Genomic DNA, 21335 nt, shown 5'->3' with positions numbered 1-21335 from the left:
CTCCTCGCGCCCCACCGCAGGCCGGGGTGGCAGGCGGACCTTCTCAACATGGCCGCCGAGTCCCGAGGCGTCACTTCCGGCGGGGTGGCGGATATAAGGAGAAGGACTTCCGCTTCCGCCCCTTTCCGGCGGTGACGGCCTCCCCGCGACGACATGCCTGTGAGTTCCTGGGGGCAGGTTTCGGCGGCGATCTCGCTCCTCCGCCCGCCCGCTTCCCTCGCGCCGGGCGCGGATCGCAGGGGGCCCTCCCCGGCCCGCCGCGCCGCCTGGGACGTGAACCGCAGGGGCCGCGGGGCCCCCGCCTGGGCGGCCGCGGAGCGGAGCGGAGATAAGATGGCGGCGCGGCCGCGCAGACACCCGGCGCGGCGAGGGGCCCGCGCTCCCCGGCGTTCCCGCCGCGGGTCTCTGAGTCTCTCCCTTTCTGCCTCGTAGCTCGCCAAGGACCTCCTGCACCCCTCCCCGGAGGAGGAGAAGAGGAAGCACAAGAAGAAGCGCCTGGTGCAGAGCCCCAACTCCTACTTCATGGACGTGAAGTGCCCAGGTGAGGCCGGCGGCGGGCGGCGCACGGGGCCGGGAGCGGGGAGAGGGCGGAGTGTGAGCCGCGGCGTCTCCGCGGAGCGGCCCCGATTTCTTGGGATTTGAACGTGCGAGGCGGGTGAGATTTTGTGCTTTCGGAGGAGTGACCCGGAGTGACGTCCCATCAGAGCTGCGCGTACCGACCCCACGTCCTTGTGTTAGAAGCCGGGCTGATGTGCGGTGCGTCCGCCCGGGTCAGGGACGCACTGGCACCCGGGGGAGAGGGGTGGGTGCCGACCCACTGCCCACCCTCCTTCCCTCCAAAGCGGAGGGAGGAGCCGCCGTTTTTTGATCTACGCGTCGTCGTTGACTCCACGCCTTTCCCTGTCAGGCTCTAGGATGCTAGTCACACGTTACCCGGAAATTCACAGGTGGGGGCGGGCGGTCCACATTGCTTCTGAGCTGGCGTTACGGTGTCCCTAGACCCGGGTAATCGAGTTTCCAATAGGAGAGCACATTTCCAAAGTTGACCTAACATGCAGGTCTTAAGAGTTAATACATTCTAGTTGATGTGTCAGTGAAGAAAGGCGTGGAAAAAAATGCAACCCCTTCTTGCCGTTTTTTCCAGGATGCTACAAAATCACCACCGTCTTTAGCCATGCACAAACGGTAGTTTTGTGCGTTGGTTGCTCCACTGTTCTCTGTCAGCCAACAGGAGGAAAAGCAAGGCTTACAGAAGGTACAGGCTTGCAAACGTCATTTGGGCTTTGGATCTCATAGAGGGCCACATGTAATGTAAATGACCGGACTTGTAAAGGGAGTTGTATTACCAGACACAACATACTTAATCTCACAGTGCTGCTGTCTGGAGCTAGGATGGGAGGTGGAGAGCTGCTTTCCTGCGGGTGGGGCGTCAGCCGTGGGGCCTGTGAGTGTGGGGCGGGTGAGTGGGCTGCGGCAGTTCATTCTGAACCTTCTTCTTCCAGGATGCTCCTTCAGAAGGAAGCAGCACTAAGCGCACCTCAAATCAAGATGAGTGGGACACCCTCCCAATAAACACATTTTGGATACATCCTGTTTATTGTCTTGCTTTACTGGTAGGAAGTTCTTACCGCAAGTATTCAGGGCCAACCAGAAGAATGGACTGCTAGTCATTTGGGGCAAGTAAGTAGCCAAGTATTTAAAAAGTCCGTTTGGGACATTTCTGTCTGCCTAGGCTCACTGAGTAAATCTTCAGAGCTTGATTTAAAATTGGGGTTTACCATATAAGTGAGATATCTACTTTCACTGTTACGTTTTCTTAGAATTAAGAACAAGTTGCTCTTCGGAACACAAGCCAGCACACCACTTGAACAGAACAGCTCAGGACCCTTTATTTACAGTTCTCAGAAACCTTGTCTGGAGGCTTACAAGTATAGAGGTTGTTGCTAGGCGGCTTCTGGTGGCCAAGGGTTAGAAATCTCCAGTTTCCTACAGTTAAGGAGACGTGTCTAAGGACAGGTTAGTGCTTTATACTCCACAGCCAGTGTTGTAGCCGACTCTGGGCTGGCGGGGGTTGTGGGCTCAGGAATGGAGGGGGAGAGCGTGTGGAGGCATAAGAACCTAGAAACAAATGGGAAAGGGAGATGGGTGAAAGGTAAGATACAGGTACTGAAATGTGAAGATGAGGATCGTGATTCTTTACCTGTCAGTGGTGCTCCTAGAGTTGGAACGTAAACAACTGGAACTGTCTGTATCTTGTTTAGAAAGGCACTGTATGCTGCAACAAGAACAAGGGAGATGTCAGTAAAGAGACAAATTCCTTCGTTGGAGGAAGGCCTTAGTCTTACTTCAAATAACTTCATGGTAATTAGGAAATTTTTGTTCAGTTTTTAGAGTTACTTATCAACTGGCCAAATGATAGGGCAAGTGCAGGTGTAGACAAAATCATCTCTAGCTAATGAATTTAACCCAAACTAGTCATTTAGCAGTATCCACTTCTGAATGGTATTTGCCACATCCAATTTGATAGTTGTAACTTGAGCAGGACCTTTATTTAATCCAATAGGTGACTAGGGTTAGGGAGGCTGAATCTGTTTCAACTGCAAAAACAACTAATTTTCATCCTTATTCAGTTTTTGAAATGAAGGATATAAGGACTCCTTACCTAAAAAGATGAAAGCTGTTGATGCCAGCACTACAAAGAGGGTAAAAAGGATCTGGTAAGAACCCATGAACTGGAGGACACCTGAATCTTCACATTGATCTATGCATTGGCCAGAACAGAAGAAGAGAATAGTTATGTAATAACAAACACATCCAGGCCAGATGTTGCATTTAAAACCTTGTGTGGTCATAAGACTATCTAGCAGAAGCACTCGAAACCCAGCCCTTTAGGACATCAATTTTTAAAACATGTAATACCTGGTTGTTCAGTCAGCTGCACTGACCTCTTTCCCCTTAGATTGTTAAATTGAAAAATGACAGCCGCCCTGGCCTGTGTGGCTCAGTTGTTTGGAGCCTTGTCCTGTATACAGAAAGGTTGCAGGTTCAGTGTGTTTGGGGCACATGTGGAAGGCAACCAATTGATCTCTCCCACATCAATGTTTCTCCCTACCCTTCTCAAATCAATACCCATATCCTTGGGGGTGAGGATTTAAAACAGTGATGGCGAACCTTTTAAGCTCAGTGTGTCAGCATTTTGAAAAACCCTAACTTAATTCTGGTGCCGTGTCACATATAGAAATTTTTTGATATTTGCAACCATAGTAAAACAAAGACTTATATTTTTCATATTTGATATATTTAAATGCCATTTAACAAAGGAAAATCAACCAAAAAAATGAGAACACATGTCATAGGTTCGCCATCACTGATTTAAAAGAACTAACACAATAGCTGTCCAGTGTGAATACATCAAAGCTAAACTTGTTTTTGGTAAGATTAGCGAAAATATTTTTTTGGTGTGCCCAGAATTTTAGAAATTACTTGGTGCCATGAGGTGAGAAAGGTTGGCTCCATCTTACTGGCTTTTTCCTATCTCCAAAGTAATAAACTCCAACTCTTGAACCTCTTATTTATTATTCTCAGCTTACAGAAATATTTATTTATTATTTTAACATATTTTATTGATTTTCCACAGAGGAAGGGAGAGAGAGAGTCAGAAACATCGATGAGAGAGAAACCGACCAGCCGCCTCCTGCACACCCCCCACCGGGGATATGCCCGCAACTCAGGCACATGCCCTTGACCGGAATCGAACCCGGGACCTCTCAGTCCGCAGGCCGATGCTCTATTCACTGAGCCAAACCGGTTTTGGCAGCTTAGAGGAATATTTAAAACTTCTGCCACTTAAAAATGGCTTTTACCTTCCCTGTGCATTTTAACTAAATTTGTTGCAATCTATGGTAATTCGATTTATATAAAATTTTTAATTGACTTGAGAGAGAGAGAGGGAGGGAGGAACATCAATTTGTTCCACTTATTTAAGCATTCATTGGTTGATTCTTATATGTTCCCTGACGGGATCAAAACTGCAACCTTGACACATCAGGGATGCTCTAACCAACTGAGCTATCTGGCCAGGGTGTGATGTGATTTGATTTCTCATTCTAATCCCTGTGACGTGAAACATTTCTTTGGATCCCCAATGACTTCGTAAATCCAAGGGCCTCACCCATTTTTACTCAGGATGTCATTTCTAGGGAATATTCTGATTTGTATATCATGTCCTTAATAAAACTTTCGACTCCTGTCTTTGAATCATATTTGGTATCTGCCTTTGGTTATTTCAATTTCTTCAGTGTCTAGAACTTTCTGTCCCACCAAATGATCTGAACTTCCAGGCTTTCCAATATAAATTGTGACCAGGCCCTCATACCTATTTCCTATTCTGCATCTATAGTATAGGCCTTCTACCTCTAGTCTTAAAACTGCTCCTCTCACCTTACTCTTTGATAACTGCTTCACTGAAGAATAAGGTTTCTTGAAGTGCATATACTGAAAAGATTGTCTATACTAATTCCTGATCAGGTCTTACTGCTCAAAGTCCAACTAAAACAGATGTATTACTAATTTTCCTAGCATCCCTTTCATAATCAGTGAGTTGATTAGAATGAACTCTAGATTTTAAAGCTGCTCTAATAGAGCACAGATTGGAGTTGAACACTTTCTAGTGGTGGGACCTTTAGACACCTCAATTCCTCAACTCTAAAAGGGAAAAACATCTACCCTTTCGAGTTAGAGAAATGCATTTAAATATGCTTAGGGGATATTTATTGACAAGTACATTATCAAAGTGCTTATATAAGCAAATCTTTCTCCCATTAGGAGATGTGCTAGGGTTCAGCCTAATTTATTCCCAATAATTAAGAGTACTGTTTCCCTTGAGGGAGTGGCAAGTGCCAGTGGCATGAGAACGTTTCTCTGGCTTAACATCTCTCCATAACTTCCCATCCCATACAGATTGGCATTTCTAAACTGGGTAATGGCTAGAATTAGGATTTGGGCAATAAGTCTTGTTTCTAGGGTTCACCTTTTGCCCTTTGCTTAATGCAGAAAGATCTGCTAAATACTTTTTTAAAGAAAGTGAAACATTTTTCAAGAGGTTTAGAATGGAAACTGACAGACTTGTTAAACTGACATGACTATTCTTATGTTGAGTAACACATCTAGCTAGTGATAAGCTATCTGAAGATTGTGTTTTCAGTGGGCTTGGAAATTGATCCACGTCCCAGTTAGAGAGTAATCTTGGTCAAGTGGCTGAATGTTTTCCATTAACTGAATTGTAATGTCTTATTTTCCTCTAGATCAGCGGTTCTCAACCTGTGGGTCACGACCCCTTTGGCGGTTGAATGACCCTTTCACAGGGGTCACCTAAGACCATCCTGCATATCAGATATTTACATTATGATTCATAACAGCAGCAACATTACAGTTATGAAGTAGCAACGAAAATAATTTTATGGTTGGGTCACAACATGAGAAACTGTATTTAAAGGGCCAGAAGGTTGAGAACTACTGCTGTAGATTAAAAGTAGGACCCCCATTGCTCACCTGCACCAGACTTCTTACTAGCTCTCACTAGCACAGCCACACTTTGACCTGTGAGCACACAGGAAATATTGATGAAAACAGGTGATGTCATCTGCTGAAGGGAAGTGAAGTTGACTACTCTTACGGGGTAGATAGCAAGGCCAGGTGTGAGGGAAGAGTGACTCTGGCCAGAGACCACTAGAACCGGGGAGCTGGGGAAGACCTAGGAGAAAAGAAAATAGCACTGTTTGAAAGAGGAAAAGGCAGTTTTGTGTTCTATATATTCCAGTCTTAAACATACACAGACACCTGGATTTCTAGTTTAGCTAACAAGTCATTTTTTCACTTAGATGTATTGAATGATAAGGGAAAAGGTGATCTGTGAGAATAAAAGCGGCTTCAAAAAAGTTTTAAACTAGAATATATTTTTTTAAATATATATTTTATTGATTTTTTACAGAGAGGAAGGGAGAGAGATAGAGAGTTAGAAACATCAATGAGAGAGAAACATAGATCAGCTGCCTCCTGCACATCTCCCTACTGGAGATGTGTCCGCAACCAAGGTACATGCCCTTGACCGGAATCAAACCTGGGACCCCTCAGTCCACAGGCCGACGCTCTATCCACTGAGCCAAACCGGTTATGGCTAAACTAGAATTTTAAAGATTGTTTTTAATTAAGAGCATTGGTGCCCTGGTCAGTGTAATGCAGTGGTTAGAGCACTGGTCCACACACCAAAAGGTCTTGGGTTTGATTCCTGGTCAAGGACGCGTATCTGGGTTGCAGGTTCATCCCCGGCCCTGGTCTGGGCGCATGCAGGAGGCAACCAATCCATGTGACTCACATCCATTTTTCTCTTTTCCACCCCCTCCTCCCACTCTCAAAAAAAATCAATGGAGCTCTAGCCATTTGGCTCAGTGGATAGTGTTGGCCTCTGGATTGAAGGGTCCTGGGTTCGATTCCAGTCAAGGGCACATGCCTGGGTTGTGGGCTTGATCCCCAGTAGGGGGCATGCAGGAGACAGCCAATCAATGATTCCAGTGATTCTCATCATTGATGTTTCTATCTCCCTCTCCCTCTCTGAAATCAATAAAAATTATATTTTAAATAATAAATAAATAAATAAATAAATAAATAAATAAATAAATAAATGGAAAGACTATCCCCAGGTGAGGATTAACAACAAAAAGATAGTATTGGTGTTATCTTCCAGCTAATGACCCAGATTTTAAGACTCTGGGAGCCCTCCTGAATGGGACAGATTTTCTTCATCCTGCTTAGTATTTCCTACTATTTTATCATCACAAAAATCTCTTTTTTCAAAACTTATCTGTTTGGGTTCAGTTCTTAACATACCTCTAGCTTCTCAAGAACTCTGTCCACTCCCAATACTCTTATCTCCCCGATGTCTCGTTTGTGGCTAAGCACCAATTCTGACTGGTTGATGTAAAAGGCTGGGATGAAAGGAATGAGAATTCTTTGCATTCCATTCTTGCTATGTTCACTCATGAGTGTGGCCCACCCATAGACTGAGGTGTCAGCCAGGCTGAGGGCCTGGAGCAGCTCCTCTGGTTGGGGTCGAACCTTGATTAGGCAGACATAAACCCCTGAAGAAAAGAGGAAAATCAGCAGGAATGTTCAGAGGTTCTGTTGAGCCAACTGAATTAGGATAAGAAGTAAAAATGGTGACATGTAAATTCAAAAGAAAATGTGAACTTAGTTTTGTTATTCAGCTAGCACACGATGGACCACCAGAATAAAACAGGGAACCCACAACTGAACTTGTTGCTTAAATTGGTAAATCAGCATGCCAGGAAATACTAATACAGTGCAAACAAGTTATGGGGATACAGAATGAAGTAGTCAATTGGTAAGATCAGGAAAGGGTTTGTGAAAAAAAGATATGCTTCGAGCATGGTTTAATCACTTCTCTATCAAACCACCACTTGGTCTTATTTCTGCCAGTAGTAGTTTTCTAGTTACCTATGCTCAAACCTTTACTTCCTTTACTTCATTCCTATATCCAATCATTCTCCAAATCGTGCTCTTTGAAATGCCTCTGACATGTCTGCCCTGTTGGTATTTCTTCGTTACTCTAGTCTAGACCCTTATCAATTCGTGCTTGTATTATTGCAGTGGCTCCATTTACTAGTCTCCTTGCCTCCTATTATTCATTCTTTCTTATCCATCCTATGTACTTCCAGTAAATACTTTAAAACTGCTTTCATTTTATTTTTGTAAACTTATCTGGGCTCTATATTGCCTGAAATGTCCTATTTTCTTTTTTTTATTTTTTTTTTATTTTTTATTATTATTTTTTTTATTGCTTAAAGTATTACAAAGGGTATTACATATGTATCCATTTTATCCCCCCGCCCTAGACAGTCCCCTAGCCTCCCCTATCACCCAGTGTCTTATGTCCATTGGTTATGCTTATATGCATGCATACAAGTCCTTTAGTTGATCTCTTACCCCACTACCTCCTGCCCCCCAACCCTCCCCGGCCTTCCCGCTGCAGTTTGACAATCTGTTTGAGGCAGCTCTGCCTCTGTATCTATTATTGTTCAAAAGTTTATAATGGTCTCTATTGTCCATGAATGAGTGAGATCATGTGGTATTTTTCCTTTATTGACTGGCTTATTTCACTTAGCATAATGCTCTCCAGTTCCATCCATGACGTTGCAAATGGTAAGAGTTCCTTCCTTTTTACAGCAGCATAGTATTCCATCGTGTAGATGTACCACAGTTTTCTAATCCATTCATCTACTGATGGGCACTTAGGCTGTTTCCAGATCTTAGCTATGGTGAATTGTGCTGCTATGAACATAGGGGTGCATATATCCTTTCTGATTGGTGTTTCTGGTTTCTTGGGATATATTCCTAGAAGTGGGATCACAGGGTCAAATGGGAGTTCCATTTTCAGTTTTTTAAGGAAACTCCATACTGTCTTCCATAGTGGCTGCACCAGTCTGCATTCCCACCAGCAGTGCACAAGTGTTCCTTTTTCTCCACAACCTCTCCAGCACTTGTCGTTTGTTGATTTGTTGATGATAGCCAGTCTGACAGGTGTGAGATGGTACCTCATTGCTGTTTTGATTTGCATCTCTCGGATGATTAGTGACTTTGAGCATGTTTTCATATGTCTCTTGGCTTTCTGAATGTCCTCTTTTGAAAGGTGTCTATTTAGGTCCTTTGCCCATTTTTTGATTGGATTGTTTATCTTCCTTTTGTTAAGTTGTATGAGTTCCCTATAAATTTTGGAGATTAGGCCCTTATCAGATATGTCATTGGCAAATATGTTTTCCCACACAGTGGGTTTTCTCGTTGTTTTGTTGATGGTTTCTTTTGCTGTGCAGAAGCTTTTTATTTTGATGTAGTCCCATTTGTTCATTTTTTCTTTAGTTTCAAGTGCCCTAGGAGCTGTATCAGTGAAGAAATTGCTTCGGCATATGTCTGAAATTTTCTTGCCTTTGGATTCTTCTAGAATTTTTATGGTATCCTGTCGTACATTTAAGTCCTTTATCCATTTTGAGTTTATTTTTGTATATGGTGTAAGTTGGTGGTCTAGTTTCATTTTCTTGCATATATCTGTCCAATTTTCCCAACACCATTTATTGAAGAGACTATCTTGGCTCCATTGTATGTTCTTGCCTCCTTTGTCAAATATTAATTGAGCATATTGGTTCGGGCCGATTTCTGGGCTCTCTATTCTATTCCATTGATCTATATGCCTATTCTTGTGCCAGTACCAGGCAGTTTTGAGAACAGTGGCTTTGTAATACAACTTGATATCTGGTATTGAGATCCCACCTACTTTGTTCTTTTTCAGGATTGCTGCAGCTATTCGGGGTCTTCTTTTATTCCAGATGAATTTTTGGAAAGTTCGTTCTAGATCTCTGAAGTATGCTGTTGGTATTTTAATGGGAAGTGCGTTGAATTTATAGATTGCTTTGGGTAGTATGGACTGAAATGTCCTATTTTCTTTACATCTAGCTCACTCTTAGTCATCTTCTAAAGGGTCATTTACTCTGTAAAACTTTACTTTAACACCCATGTTTGATGTAGATACTCTTTTCTGCTGCCCTAATGCCCCATGTGTATTTTTACTAAAACTAATCACTCTGCAGAACTAGTAAGAGTTATAAGCCTTGTCCTCCTCTTTGTATCTCCAGTGCATGTTGTGGTACGAGGCATTCTATTTGGTGCTCAACAATTTGCCAGGTGAACCTTCCTTCAGTGGTTGCTCATTACCATTCACACTGCCTGGCCTTGGAGTAGAAACTCCCCCATGATGTAGCACAATCCTGTTCACATTTGACATGAATCTTCTCAGTTTAGATCAGTTGATTTATGTAAAGTCAACTCAGCGTCATACCTGTTTCTACTTTCTGCTTGTTAATAATAATCTGCTTGGAATAGCCTTCAGTTCAAACATTCAAACACTGTGCTACTTGCCGGGGATAAAAGATGAATGAGACCTAAGCCAAGCCCTTACAGAGATAACGGGGACTAACAAAATAGTAAATTATAATAGAAAAGCATTTTTTATTGTATTATAAGCAACAGAAAGGGATTACAGAGCCACGTTAACAAATTAGAATGAATTAAACAAAAATGTTGATTGAGAAAGAATCCATATTTAGCAGATGAAACTGGAAAATATGCAGCAATCCAAAAAGAAAGTGACAACTGTACAAATATGAAAATAAGGGGGAAACCAGATTCAACTGGTGGAACCCACCTTTCTCCATGCTGAAATATGAATGGACATGAAAGACTTTACTTGCTGGAATTTCTAGTGAAGTATTACTGAACTGTATATGACACAATATGAGGGTCTCAGGAAGAAGTATTGTTGTAATGGCCAAGGCTTGACTTGGGGTGCAGGACCCTAATAAGCAGAAAAGAGGTAAACAGCTTTATCACTAAAAGATTTTTTAAAAGGAGATGCTGTTACATAGAAGCAGTTAGGTATAAAAAAGGGTGAGTCAATGATTAAGGTAGAGTCAATTCTGAAATAAGAAGAAATTGACATTGCTAATCCAAAGGGGGAAACTGATACGGGAAAATGAGAAAGTTGAGAACAATCACCCATACCTATAAGAATCCTGACCTTTAAGATTGACACCATTTCTGCCAGTGGTGATGAAGAACTTGAACACAGTTGAATTGGGAGTATTGGTGAGATAAGTCTTGAGGTAATAACTGAGTGTTAATCTTGACGATGCATTGACAACCACCTGTCAGGAAACCGAAGGCAAATCTGGACCTCAATTCCCAGAGATTCTGGTTCCCTCCTTCTCTGCCCCTCATAACTTATTTGACCAGAAGCATCTGCTTCACACAAATTGCTCTTCATGTGCTAACGTATTTGAGAACCACAATATCTTACGGGAAGAAAACATTTTCTAAAAAGAGGTCTCTGTCCATTATTCCTTCTGACATATGTTCCCTTTGTAGGATTCCCTATTAAAATGCCTTTGAAGACAACTGCAACTTTTCAGAGTACTCGGTATACTTTGCAATGTTCTGCCATATACTGTGCACATTTTTACACTTGTTAAAATCCCTCCTATTAGGCTCTAAGCTCTTTAACTTAGAACCCTAATTTATCCCCGTGCATCCTATACTGTGCCTTGTATGTAAGGCCTAGTGCTTAATGATTACAAAGAGATATGATGATAATGATCCTTTTTCCCCCCAAATATCTTCAATTTAATGTAATATACTGTCCAGTCTCCTCAGTACTACCACAGTTTGTTTCTGTTTACACCCATTCTCTTAGTGATCTAATGGCTTTAAATATCATCTCTATGCCAACGACTCCCAGACTTTTTTATCCAGCTACCTCATGTCCAGTTTTACTAGTACATGTCCAAAACTGACTGACCTTCTCTCCAAAGCTATTCCACTCACAGATTCCACAGTTCAGTTGATGGCAACTTTGACCTTTTAGTTAGTCTATCAAAAACCTTAAGTCGCCGAAACCGGTTTGGCTCAGTGGATAGAGCGTCGACCTGTGGACTAAAAGGTCCTGGGTTCGATTCCGGTCAAGGGCATGTACCCGGGTTGTGGGCACTTCCCCAGTGGGGGATGTGCAGGAGGTAGCTGATCGATGTTTCTAACTCTCTATCTCTCTCTCTTCCTCTCTGTAAAAAAATCAATAAAATATATTAAAATAAAATAAAAAAACAAACAAAAAAAACCTTAAGTCATTTTTTTTTAAAGAATAGTTAATTGAATTTTAGGAAGAGAGGAAGGGAGAAGAGAGAAACATTGATGTAACAGTCCAACATCCATAGACTGCTTCCTGCATACCCGCTACTGGGGATCAAGCCACAACCTGGGCATGTGCCCTGACCAGGAATGGAACCAGCAACCTCTTGGTGCATGGGATGACGCCTAACCAACTGAGCCAGGGCCTTAAGTCATCCTTAACTGTCGCACACTCTACATGTAATCTTGTCAGGAAATTCTATTGGCTCTATTGGCTCTACCTATAATATATATGTAGAATCTGATTAACTTCTCATTACCTCCTCTGTTACCACCCTGATCCACCATCATATCTGACCTAGTTTACTGCAATAATACTCTTCCAACTGGTTTCTCAGCTTCTACCCTAGCCCCTACAGTTTAGTACCAACCAGAGGTCACAGTGATATTTTAAAATGTAAGTCAGATGAGGCATTCTTCTGGTTAAGAATCTTAATACTGCCCTAGCCAGTTTGGCTTGATGGATAGAGCATCGGCCTGTGGACTGAAGGGACTCGGGTTTGGTTCTGGTCAAGGGCACGTGCCTGGGTTGCGGGCTCAATTCCCAGTTGGGGGCATGCAGGAGGCAGCTGATCAGTGATTCTCATCATTGATGTTTCTATCTCTCCCTCTCCCTCATGCTCTGAAATCAATAAAAATATATTTTTTAAAAAGTTAAAAAAGAAAGAATCCTAATACTGTTTCCCTTTATATCCCAATAAAGCTTGTTGGCTCTTTTTATATCTGATATGTGACTGTATTTCTCTTTTATATGCATATTCCCATTTATAAAAATATACGCCCTTATCTCTTCAATCCTGGTATTGTTAAGTTTACCTCTCGATATGTTTTCACCAGTCCTGGGATGTCATGAAAGATTGTTGCTATTCCTTGACTCCGGGCCACTCCTACCCCAGTGACAGTGTCTATTTGTAGAATACTGTCGGTAGAAATCATCCATATCCCAGGTTCACCTAGGAAAAGATGAGAAAAAGCACTTTGTTGCAACGTTTTGAATAAATTGATGGTCACTTTAACCTTACTCAGACTCCAAATCAGTAGACCATTAAAGCATATTGATCTCTCTTCCCATCCAGGAGGAACACCGAGCTTTGAGGATAACTTAGAACTAAAGCCGCCTTATACTTTCCTTACTTTTTTTTTTTAAAAAAAAATATATATTTTATTGATTTTTTACAGAGAAGAAGGGAGAGGGATAGAGAGTTAGAAACATCGATGAGAGAGATCGATCAGCTGCCTCCTGCACGCCCCCCACTGGGGACGTGCCCGCAACCAGGGTACATGCCCCTGACCAGAATCGAACCCGGGACCCTTGAGTCCATGGGCCGACGCTCTATCCACTGAGCCAAACCAGTTCAGCTCCTTTCCTTACTTTTATTTCATCCTTTACTGCTCTTCAGGTAAGCATTTACCTTCCTTCAGAAGCTGGAAATGGAGGAGAAGGCACAGTACCCTACATTGTCTACATAATACATTACATAGAGCTATGCATTCAATAGGCATTTGATGAATATAACTGGCTGACTTCTGGTGGCTAGCTATTGAGAGAATTGGGCATTGAACTGAGAATTATCAGTTAACATGAAAAATAATAAAATGCATAAAAACACTTTTGGAACTTAGATAATTTAGAAAAAAATCCTTTAAGGGATGAGTAGCTTTGTAACCAGTTGTGAGGTTAAGAAAGGAAGGTGTCCAGACCATTTTGGTTGAGGAGGTGAGTACTGAAACAGATGACATCTCCAACAAAGGTGAGCTTGGCGTCTGGCTCAATGGCGTGCTCGACAGCGACAGGAATGTAATCTGCCATGCCTGGGTGTCTCCGATCCCAGAGCCCCACAAGTGTCACCCCTCTGTTCACAGCGTGGGCCACGTAAGTATAGTTCCTATTCCCTGGTCCGATAAGTAGGAGGTCATCTCTGAAAGTAGATATGAAAAGCAGGAATCTCTGAAAAGGGACAGTAGTTAGAAAACAGTTCTGGGAACAGACCCTGTCCTGTATAATAAAAGCGTAGTATGCAAATTGTCCCCTCAACCATGCACTGGGCCTCTAGTTACAGTATATTCAACAGCACAAAAGTTCAGAAGGAATTCTACAATGGACAATAAGCAAGTAAGGGCCCGAGATCTGTCTATTACCTTCACATACCAGTATATAGAGTATATGGTGCCCAGTAAGACTTCTTTTCTTTTTTAATTAAACTTTTTTTTTTTCAGTACGACTTTTTGATAATATTCCAATTACCTCCATATGGAAGCTTTCTGTGAACTAGGACTTGACAGATTCAAAATATCCTGATATTTTTCTTCACTGAACAGCTAATAACTATTCTGGTCTTTTCCCATCATAATGAAAGAAACAAAGATCAGATTCCAAGTGCAGAACATGAGAGCAATTTACTGGAGCTGCTATATAACACTAACCAAATCTGCAAGAATTTCTACCATAATGTCATTGACTTCCATACCTGTTCAGAGCCAGATAAAGCTGGGTATTGTGTGTGTGGAATTTCTCTCCGATTCTATTATAAAACTGAACAGTGAAGGTGAGAGACATGCCCAATGGAAAGGCTGATAGGGTCCTTCCTTGGGCTGTGTATAGCTTGGATTGGCTGCTCATTCGCAGGTATGTCACTGGTGCTACCTGTGGGAGACAAAACCTACTGGTACAGAGAAGGATGCATTGGAGAGGAGTTGTGTCCATATTCTGAGATTTATAATCAACTAGAGGCCCGATGCACGAAATTCGTGCAAGAGTAGGCCTTCCTTCCCCCAGCTGCCAGCACTGGCTTTCTTCCAGCCGCCGGCAGGCACCTGGGACCGTTTCCCTCACAGCCCTGGCTTCGTCCGGAAGGTTGTCCGGAAGGATGTTTGGTCTAATTAGCATATATGCTTTTATTATTATAGATGATAAAAAAATGTGTCCCTCTTTCATATGAAATAATTAGCTCTTGATTTAAGATGACTTAAATCAGAGTGAAAATATGACAGTATAGGAAATGGCTTTTAACTATTAAAGCTGTGGGAATGTGAAGAGAAGCTTTTTGAGGAAAGAGCTGCAATTTATTTTGTGCAGAGTGCTCAATATTGTTAAATAATTATTAAGAATAGTATAATTTGTTTTTTAACACTGTAAGAGATAAGCTGTGATAACAAGAAAAGTTCAGCTTTGCTTGGTCAGCGTGGTTCAGTGGTTGAGCATCGACCTATGAACCAGAAGGTCACAGTTTGATTCCCAGTCAGGGCACATGCCCGGGTTGCAGGCTCCATCCCAGTAGAGGGCATGCAGGAGCCAGCCAATTGAAGATTCTCTCACATCATTGATGTTTCTCTCTCTCCCACTCCCTTCCTCTCTGAAATCAATAAAAACATATTAAAAAAAGTTTAGCTCTAGCCAGTTTGGCTCAGTGGATAGAGTGTCGGCCCGTGAACTGAAGAGTCCTAGATTTGATTCCAGTCAAGGGCACATACCTTGGTTGCAGGTTCCATTCCTGGCTCTGGTCGGGGCACATACAGGAGGCAACCAAACTGATGTGTCTCTCTCACGTTGATTGATGCTTCTCTCTCTCTCTCTGTCTCTCCCCTTCCTTTCCATTCTCTAAAAATCAATGGAAAAATATCCTTGGGTGAAAATTAAGAACAAAAAAGTTGATTGTAGCCCTATCCGGTATGGCTAAGTGGCTAGAGCATCCGTGGGCAAACTACGGCCCGCGGGCCGGATCCGGCCTGTTTGAAATGAATAAAACTAAAAAAAAAAAAAAGACTGTACCCTTTTATGTAATGATGTTTACTTTGAATTTATATTAGTTCACACAAACACTCCATCCATGCTTTTGTTCCAGCCCTCCAGTCCAGTTTAAGAACCCATTGTGACCCTCGAGTCAAAAAGTTTGCCCACCCCTGGGCTAGAGTGTCATTCCGGGTACCAAAAGGTCTTGGGTTCGATTCCTGGTCTCTCTTTTCCTCTCTCCCTCCCTTCCACTCTCATGAATTAATGAATGAGTGAATGAATGAATGAATAAAATATCCTGGAGTGAGGATTTAAAAAAGTATATTATAAATTTGTTTCACAGGCCACAAGGAAATAAAAGGACTAGGTACAGTCTTTGGGGAAACACTTGGAGATGAGAGGGGGTAAGATGAGTCTAGGGCCTCGGTGGGCACATTTCCATGGTAGGGAGCACAGTTGGGATGGCCCACCAACCCCATGAACTGGCCCAAGCAAGTCTGCAGCATGGAAACACCAGCTGCAATTCCTCTGCCAGCAGTCCTGCTGATGATCCCTGGGCCCCCAGCAGTTCCAGCAAGTGGCACTCCAGCAATGCCAGTATCTTTGGGAGGAGATCCCTCTACTGTTACCGCGACCAGCTTCTCCCCTCGAAGCAGCACTAGACTGAGGACTTGCTTTCTTCTCCTTCTGCTTGTTTTGAGTTCTTTGGCTTGATCTTCTTGAACTCATCACAACCACATAGGATCAAATTCATATGCTTGTCAAAAGCCTTGAAGGTGCCAATGGAGGTATGACTGACTTGCAGGATGCACCTCATCCTGTACCCGCTGTGCTGCAGCATCTTGCTGCTCTTGCCCAGTCATGGTGGCAGCTCTGTTCTGATGTGTGTGTTATACTAACTTACCTCTGAGGAACTGTCTAATTCTAATTTTTTAATTCTGAAAACAAAGCCTCATTTTGATAACAATAGTTCTACACTTCTCCCATACCAACTTTCTTGCCCAAGCTGTTCAGAAGACAATCACACCAAGGTGAGGCTATAACAAGATAACAAGGACTCTAAAATTCACTTCAACTTTTTTTTTTTAGTCCTCACTGGAGGATATTTTTCCATTGATTTTTAGAGAAAATGGGAGAAAGGGAAAGACAGAAATATTGATGAGAGAGAAACATCAATTGGTTGCCTCCTGCACATACTCCTGCCAGGGACTGGGCTGGGGAGGAGCCTGTAACCAAGGTACATGCCCTTGACTGGAATTGAACCTGGGACCACTCAGTTTGCAGACTGAAACTCTATCCACTGAGCCAAACCGGCTAGGGCTAAAGTTCACTTTAATCTGATGGTTTATATTACAATGATGGCGAACCTATGACATGCGTGTCAGAGGTGACGTGTGAACTCATTTTTTTGGTTGATTTTTCTTTGTTAAATGGCATTTAGCCGAGACCGGTTTGGCTCAGTGGATAGAGCGTCGGCTTGCGGACTGGAAGGTCCCGGGTTCGGTTCCGGTCAAGGGCATGTACCTGGGTTGTGGGCACATCCCCAGTGGGAGATGTGCAGGAGGCGGCTGATCGATGTTCCTCTCTCATCGATGTTTCTGACTCTCTATCCCTCTCCCTTCCTCTCTGTAAAAAAAAATCAATAAAATATATTAAAAAAATAATAAAAAATAAAAAAAAATTAAATGGCATTTAAATATATAAAATAAATATCAAAAATATAAGTCTTTGTTTTACTATGGTTGCAAATATCAAAAAACTTCTATATGTGACACAGCACCAGAGTTAAGTTAGGGTTTTTCAAAATGCTGACACGCCAAGCTCAAAAGGTTCGCCATTACTGGTTTTGAATCATGTCAAGATTATCTCTTACCTTATAGTTCATTTCTGACTTTCTGAGAAGTCTCTAATTCTTAAAAAAGGAAATATGCCTGTTAAGGGCATAGTATTCCTTTTACTTACTTTACTTACTTACTTATTTACTTATTTACTTACTTACTTACTAGTAGCCCTATGCACGAAGATTCGTGCAAGAATGGGCCTTTCTTCCCCTGGCTGCCGGCACCACCTTCACTCCAGCCAGAGCCATCTTTCCGCCTTCCCACGCTGCCCAGAAGCCTGGAGCAGCTGGGGCTGTGTGGAATGCCTGCGTTGTTGTCATGGTGCCTGCATATGCAAATTAACCCACAATCTTTGTTGGGTTAATTTGCATACTCACTCCCAATTGGCTGTTGGGCGTTGCAAAGGTATGGTCAATTTGCATCTTTCTCTTTTATTAGTGTAGATAGTAAGTGCCTGAACTCACCTGAACTGCAGTTATGGTTGTTTGGTTGACTCCAAAAGGTTCTACAGAAGTGACTTCCAACACGGCAGTACCTGCAATGGAACCAGCTTTCAGGAGCCCTTCACCGTCCTCCTCAATGACAGATGAGTTAGGGAAACACTTGAGAATACGGGAACTCACAAAGGCAGCCCCTTCCCTAGGGAACAAACAGAGCAAGTGGCATCTCTTGGAGACTCTGTTTGACCAGAAAGGAGTATTACTCTGAGGAAACTGCCTGCCATTCTCTATATTGTGTGCTTATTTGTTTCTCAGGTAAAAGTCTGCTTTGATATGCTTAACCTTTTTTTTTTAATCCTCACCTGAGGATATGTTTTTATTGATTTTAGAGAGAGAGGAAGGGGGAGAGAAAAAGGAACATTGATGTGAGAGAGAAACATCAGTCGGGAGGTTGGTTGCCTCCCATACACATCTGACTGGGGATCAAACCCACAATTTGGTTTGTGCCCTGACTGGGAATCAAACCTGTGACTCTTCAGTGCAAGAGACAACACTCCAACCGAGCTACACCAGCCAGGACTATGCTAATCTTTTTAAAAAATCAAATTCTGCCAAAACCGGTTTGGCTCAGTGGATAGAGTGTCGGTCTGCGGACTGAAAGGTCCCAGGTTTGATTCCGGTCAAGGGTATGTACCTTGGTTGCGGGCACATCCCCAGTAGGAGATGTGCAGGAGGTGGCTGATCGATGTTTCTCTCTCATCGATGTTTCTAACTCTCTATCTCTCTCCCTTCCTCTCTGTGAAAAATCAATAAAATATATTTAAAAAAATCAAATTCTATTATATGCTTATCATTAAAAATTATTCAGCCAAAACAACTGAAATAAAAGGATTGAAACAGGTATTCAAACAAATAGTTGTACATGAATGTTCATAGCATTATTCACAACAGCCAAAGATGAAAACAACCAAAATGTCCATCAATGGATGAATGGACGAACAGAATGTTATATCTCTACAATGGAATATTATTTACTCATAAAAAGAATGAAGTACTGCTACATGGAAGAACCCTGAAAATATTATGGTAACTGAAAGCAGCCAACACAAAGGTCACATATTGTATAAGTCCATTTGTGGGAAGTATACAGAATAGTTAAACTCATAGAGACAGCTGGTTGCCAGGGGCTAAGATGAGGGGAGATGGGAAGTGACTATTAATGGGCATGGTGTCCTTTTGTGATAGTGAAAATATTTTGGAACTAGACAGAGTGATGGCTGCACACCTTTGTGAATGTACTGAATACCACTGAACTGTACACTTTAAAATGGCTAATTGTGTGTTATGTGAACTTTACCTCAACCAAAAATAAAAATTATTTGTGCATTAGGAAAATCACCTAGAAAGCAATATAGTTCTTTCCATGTGCAATGTTTTACTGAAGGTGAAGTTAGAACCTGGCCTCCATTATCCTTACCTGTTGGTATGAAGTTTCAGTTGAGAATTCATGGGCATTAAGATTTGCTCAGGTTGGCACTCTGGATAGAAAACTTGGAGTTTTTCGAATACCTGTAATGAGAAAACTTTTTTTATCATATCTGGAAAAGATAAGTGATGGCCTTTATTCACAGATGGACAACTACAAGTCAGTCTGCCTAACTTCAACTTAGCCTAACGTTCCACAATGCTCTTAAAATGTACCTAGGTATTTTATACTCGGCTGGCATGGCTCAGTGGTTGAGTGTTGACTTATGAACCAGGAGATCACGGTTCGATTCCTGGTCAGGGCACATGCCCGGGTTGCAGGCTCGATCCTTGGTTTGGGGTGTTCAGGAGGCAGCTGATCAATGATTCTCTCTCATCATTGATGTTTTATCTCGCTCTCCCTCTCCCTCTCTGAAATCAATAAAAATATATTTTAAAAAAAAAGATGTATAGTAGTCTAGACTATATAACCTAATATTAGGCTTGCTTCAAGTTTATACTATTATTCCTCTGTATTACTTAGATATAAGGTATAAAATAATTTTGAAATTTCTAATTTTAGCTCCTATAATCTGAAAAGAGATTTGAGAACAAAGAATCTATATTAAATTAGCAAGGGACATTATTCAGGTTTTCTACCTAGCAAAGTGCGCTTTCCTCTATGTCTCACTGAATCAGAGAACAAAAGCCAAAATAAAGGAGAAAAAAGAAAAAGAAAAAATCAGTCCCATATTTAGAGGGAGAAAAATTTATTTGCTCCACACAACTGATAAATTTTTCTTTCGAATTTTAAAAGCAATAGGGCCATTTAGCTTTCAGCTTGAGAACACCTGCAGAAACTATTCATACTCTACACCTTACCAGAAGTTAGGATTAGTTTTCGTTCTACCTATGAATATAGCTAACTGGACTGTATCATAATATCTATGTTAGGCAGAATGGCTCAGAAATGAATCCCTCTTTAGTTATTATGGTGTTCATGGGGAGTTGAGAGGAGTGTGTAGTTTCTAATGTCAATACTTATATAGAGGCAATTAGAAGAAATGACAAAAGATCTAGAAACTATAAACCTGTTCTAGGGATCCCTCTAGCCATTTCTCTACCTCTATTCAGGCTAGGCTCTTCATGGATGATAAAGCAAATATAACTTTTTTTCTCCTAATATACAAATGCAAGATTTAGGTTTGGGCCCTTACCAGGATCTGAACTTCATCAGACAGTTCCAACAGATTCCCCTCAAACTGCCCAGAGGAACTGTTCATACAGCGGACAGTGACTTTGATACTGGTCCGACCAGCTGCTTTTGTGTGGACAACCATGGCAAAGTTATTCTCTACTGGGAGCTGTAGAAAAACCTAGACAGTGAGGGGTGGATTAAGAAATATTCATGAATAAACATTGTGCCCTTCTCTCTTTGTTGTAACAATAAGGAAAATGTAGGTTGGGAGTAGCCATCTAGAAGAACTAGAGTACCAGGGCTTATTTTCACAGTTACTTCCTTTCACACTCTTAGCAACAGAGTCACCCCTAGAGAAACCTCCGCTTGCATTGCTCAATTAATTCTGGCACACCTCTGTAAGATTCTTAAGTTATCTCGAGTCAATCCATTGATAGGAGGAGAATGAAAATGAAGAAAGCGACTCAGTCTAAAACTTATGATGAAAAACTTACTATCAAGATCCCTAAGGTAATATAATAAACAGATACATTCATACCTCTGAATGCCTGGGCACTAGATCCAATACCTCCCTTTTGCTCATGGACCAGTGGAATGTGAGCCCAGGGTTGGCATTGCTAAAGGAGAAAGGGGTCTGGGTACTGGTCACTCCCATGACATAAACTGGCATCTGGAAAGAAAACAGTGTTTCGTGTCGGAACTGGCATTATCAAAATAATGAGCCCAGCACAGGGTCATCATACGGACCTCAGTAGCTGTGATGAGTCGAGTTGCAGCTGCAAGGATCCTGACAGACCTTAGCTGAACAACTTCAACCTGCACTTCATCCTGCTCAACAGGAAGGAGAACCAGTTTAG

General features: G+C 42.1%; 2 protein-coding genes and 1 long non-coding RNA gene across 3 annotated transcripts in view; 2 read left to right on the top strand and 1 right to left on the bottom strand.

Annotated features, from left to right (window-relative positions):
• Positions 1-35: 35 nt before the first annotated feature.
• Positions 36-1588, top strand: RPS27 (ribosomal protein S27). Its single transcript, XM_059674791.1, has 4 exons — positions 36-159; positions 433-541; positions 1145-1255; positions 1503-1588. Exons 1-4 carry the CDS (start codon positions 154-156, stop codon positions 1529-1531), a joined length of 255 nt encoding a protein of 84 aa, XP_059530774.1. The 5' UTR covers positions 36-153; the 3' UTR covers positions 1532-1588.
• Positions 1589-1678: 90 nt separating this feature from the next.
• NUP210L (nucleoporin 210 like) overlaps positions 1679-21335 on the bottom strand; it is a 54951-nt gene continuing 35294 nt past the window's right edge. Inside the window, exons 27-41 of the mRNA XM_059674792.1 lie at positions 21226-21306; positions 21017-21148; positions 20498-20656; positions 19294-19385; positions 17841-18015; positions 14274-14449; positions 13507-13724; positions 12622-12758; positions 10643-10769; positions 10271-10420; positions 6886-7136; positions 5551-5752; positions 2663-2761; positions 2201-2275; positions 1679-2118 (exon numbers count right to left, since the gene is read on the bottom strand). Coding sequence (XP_059530775.1) covers positions 2018-2118; positions 2201-2275; positions 2663-2761; positions 5551-5752; positions 6886-7136; positions 10271-10420; positions 10643-10769; positions 12622-12758; positions 13507-13724; positions 14274-14449; positions 17841-18015; positions 19294-19385; positions 20498-20656; positions 21017-21148; positions 21226-21306 — 2175 coding nt within the window. The 3' untranslated portion in view covers positions 1679-2017. The remainder of the gene's footprint in view (positions 2119-2200; positions 2276-2662; positions 2762-5550; positions 5753-6885; positions 7137-10270; positions 10421-10642; positions 10770-12621; positions 12759-13506; positions 13725-14273; positions 14450-17840; positions 18016-19293; positions 19386-20497; positions 20657-21016; positions 21149-21225; positions 21307-21335) is intronic.
• LOC132220975 (uncharacterized) lies at positions 2228-4262 on the top strand. The gene is made up of 2 exons (XR_009449900.1): positions 2228-2361; positions 2631-4262. It is a non-coding gene; the product is annotated as an uncharacterized LOC132220975 (long non-coding RNA).

Source organism: Myotis daubentonii, chromosome 18 (genome assembly GCF_963259705.1).
Source record: "Myotis daubentonii chromosome 18, mMyoDau2.1, whole genome shotgun sequence".
Classification (NCBI taxonomy): Eukaryota; Metazoa; Chordata; class Mammalia; order Chiroptera; family Vespertilionidae; genus Myotis; species Myotis daubentonii.
The sequence above is the reverse complement of the archived record's forward strand: the minus strand, read 5'-3'. Positions and strand labels throughout refer to the sequence as shown.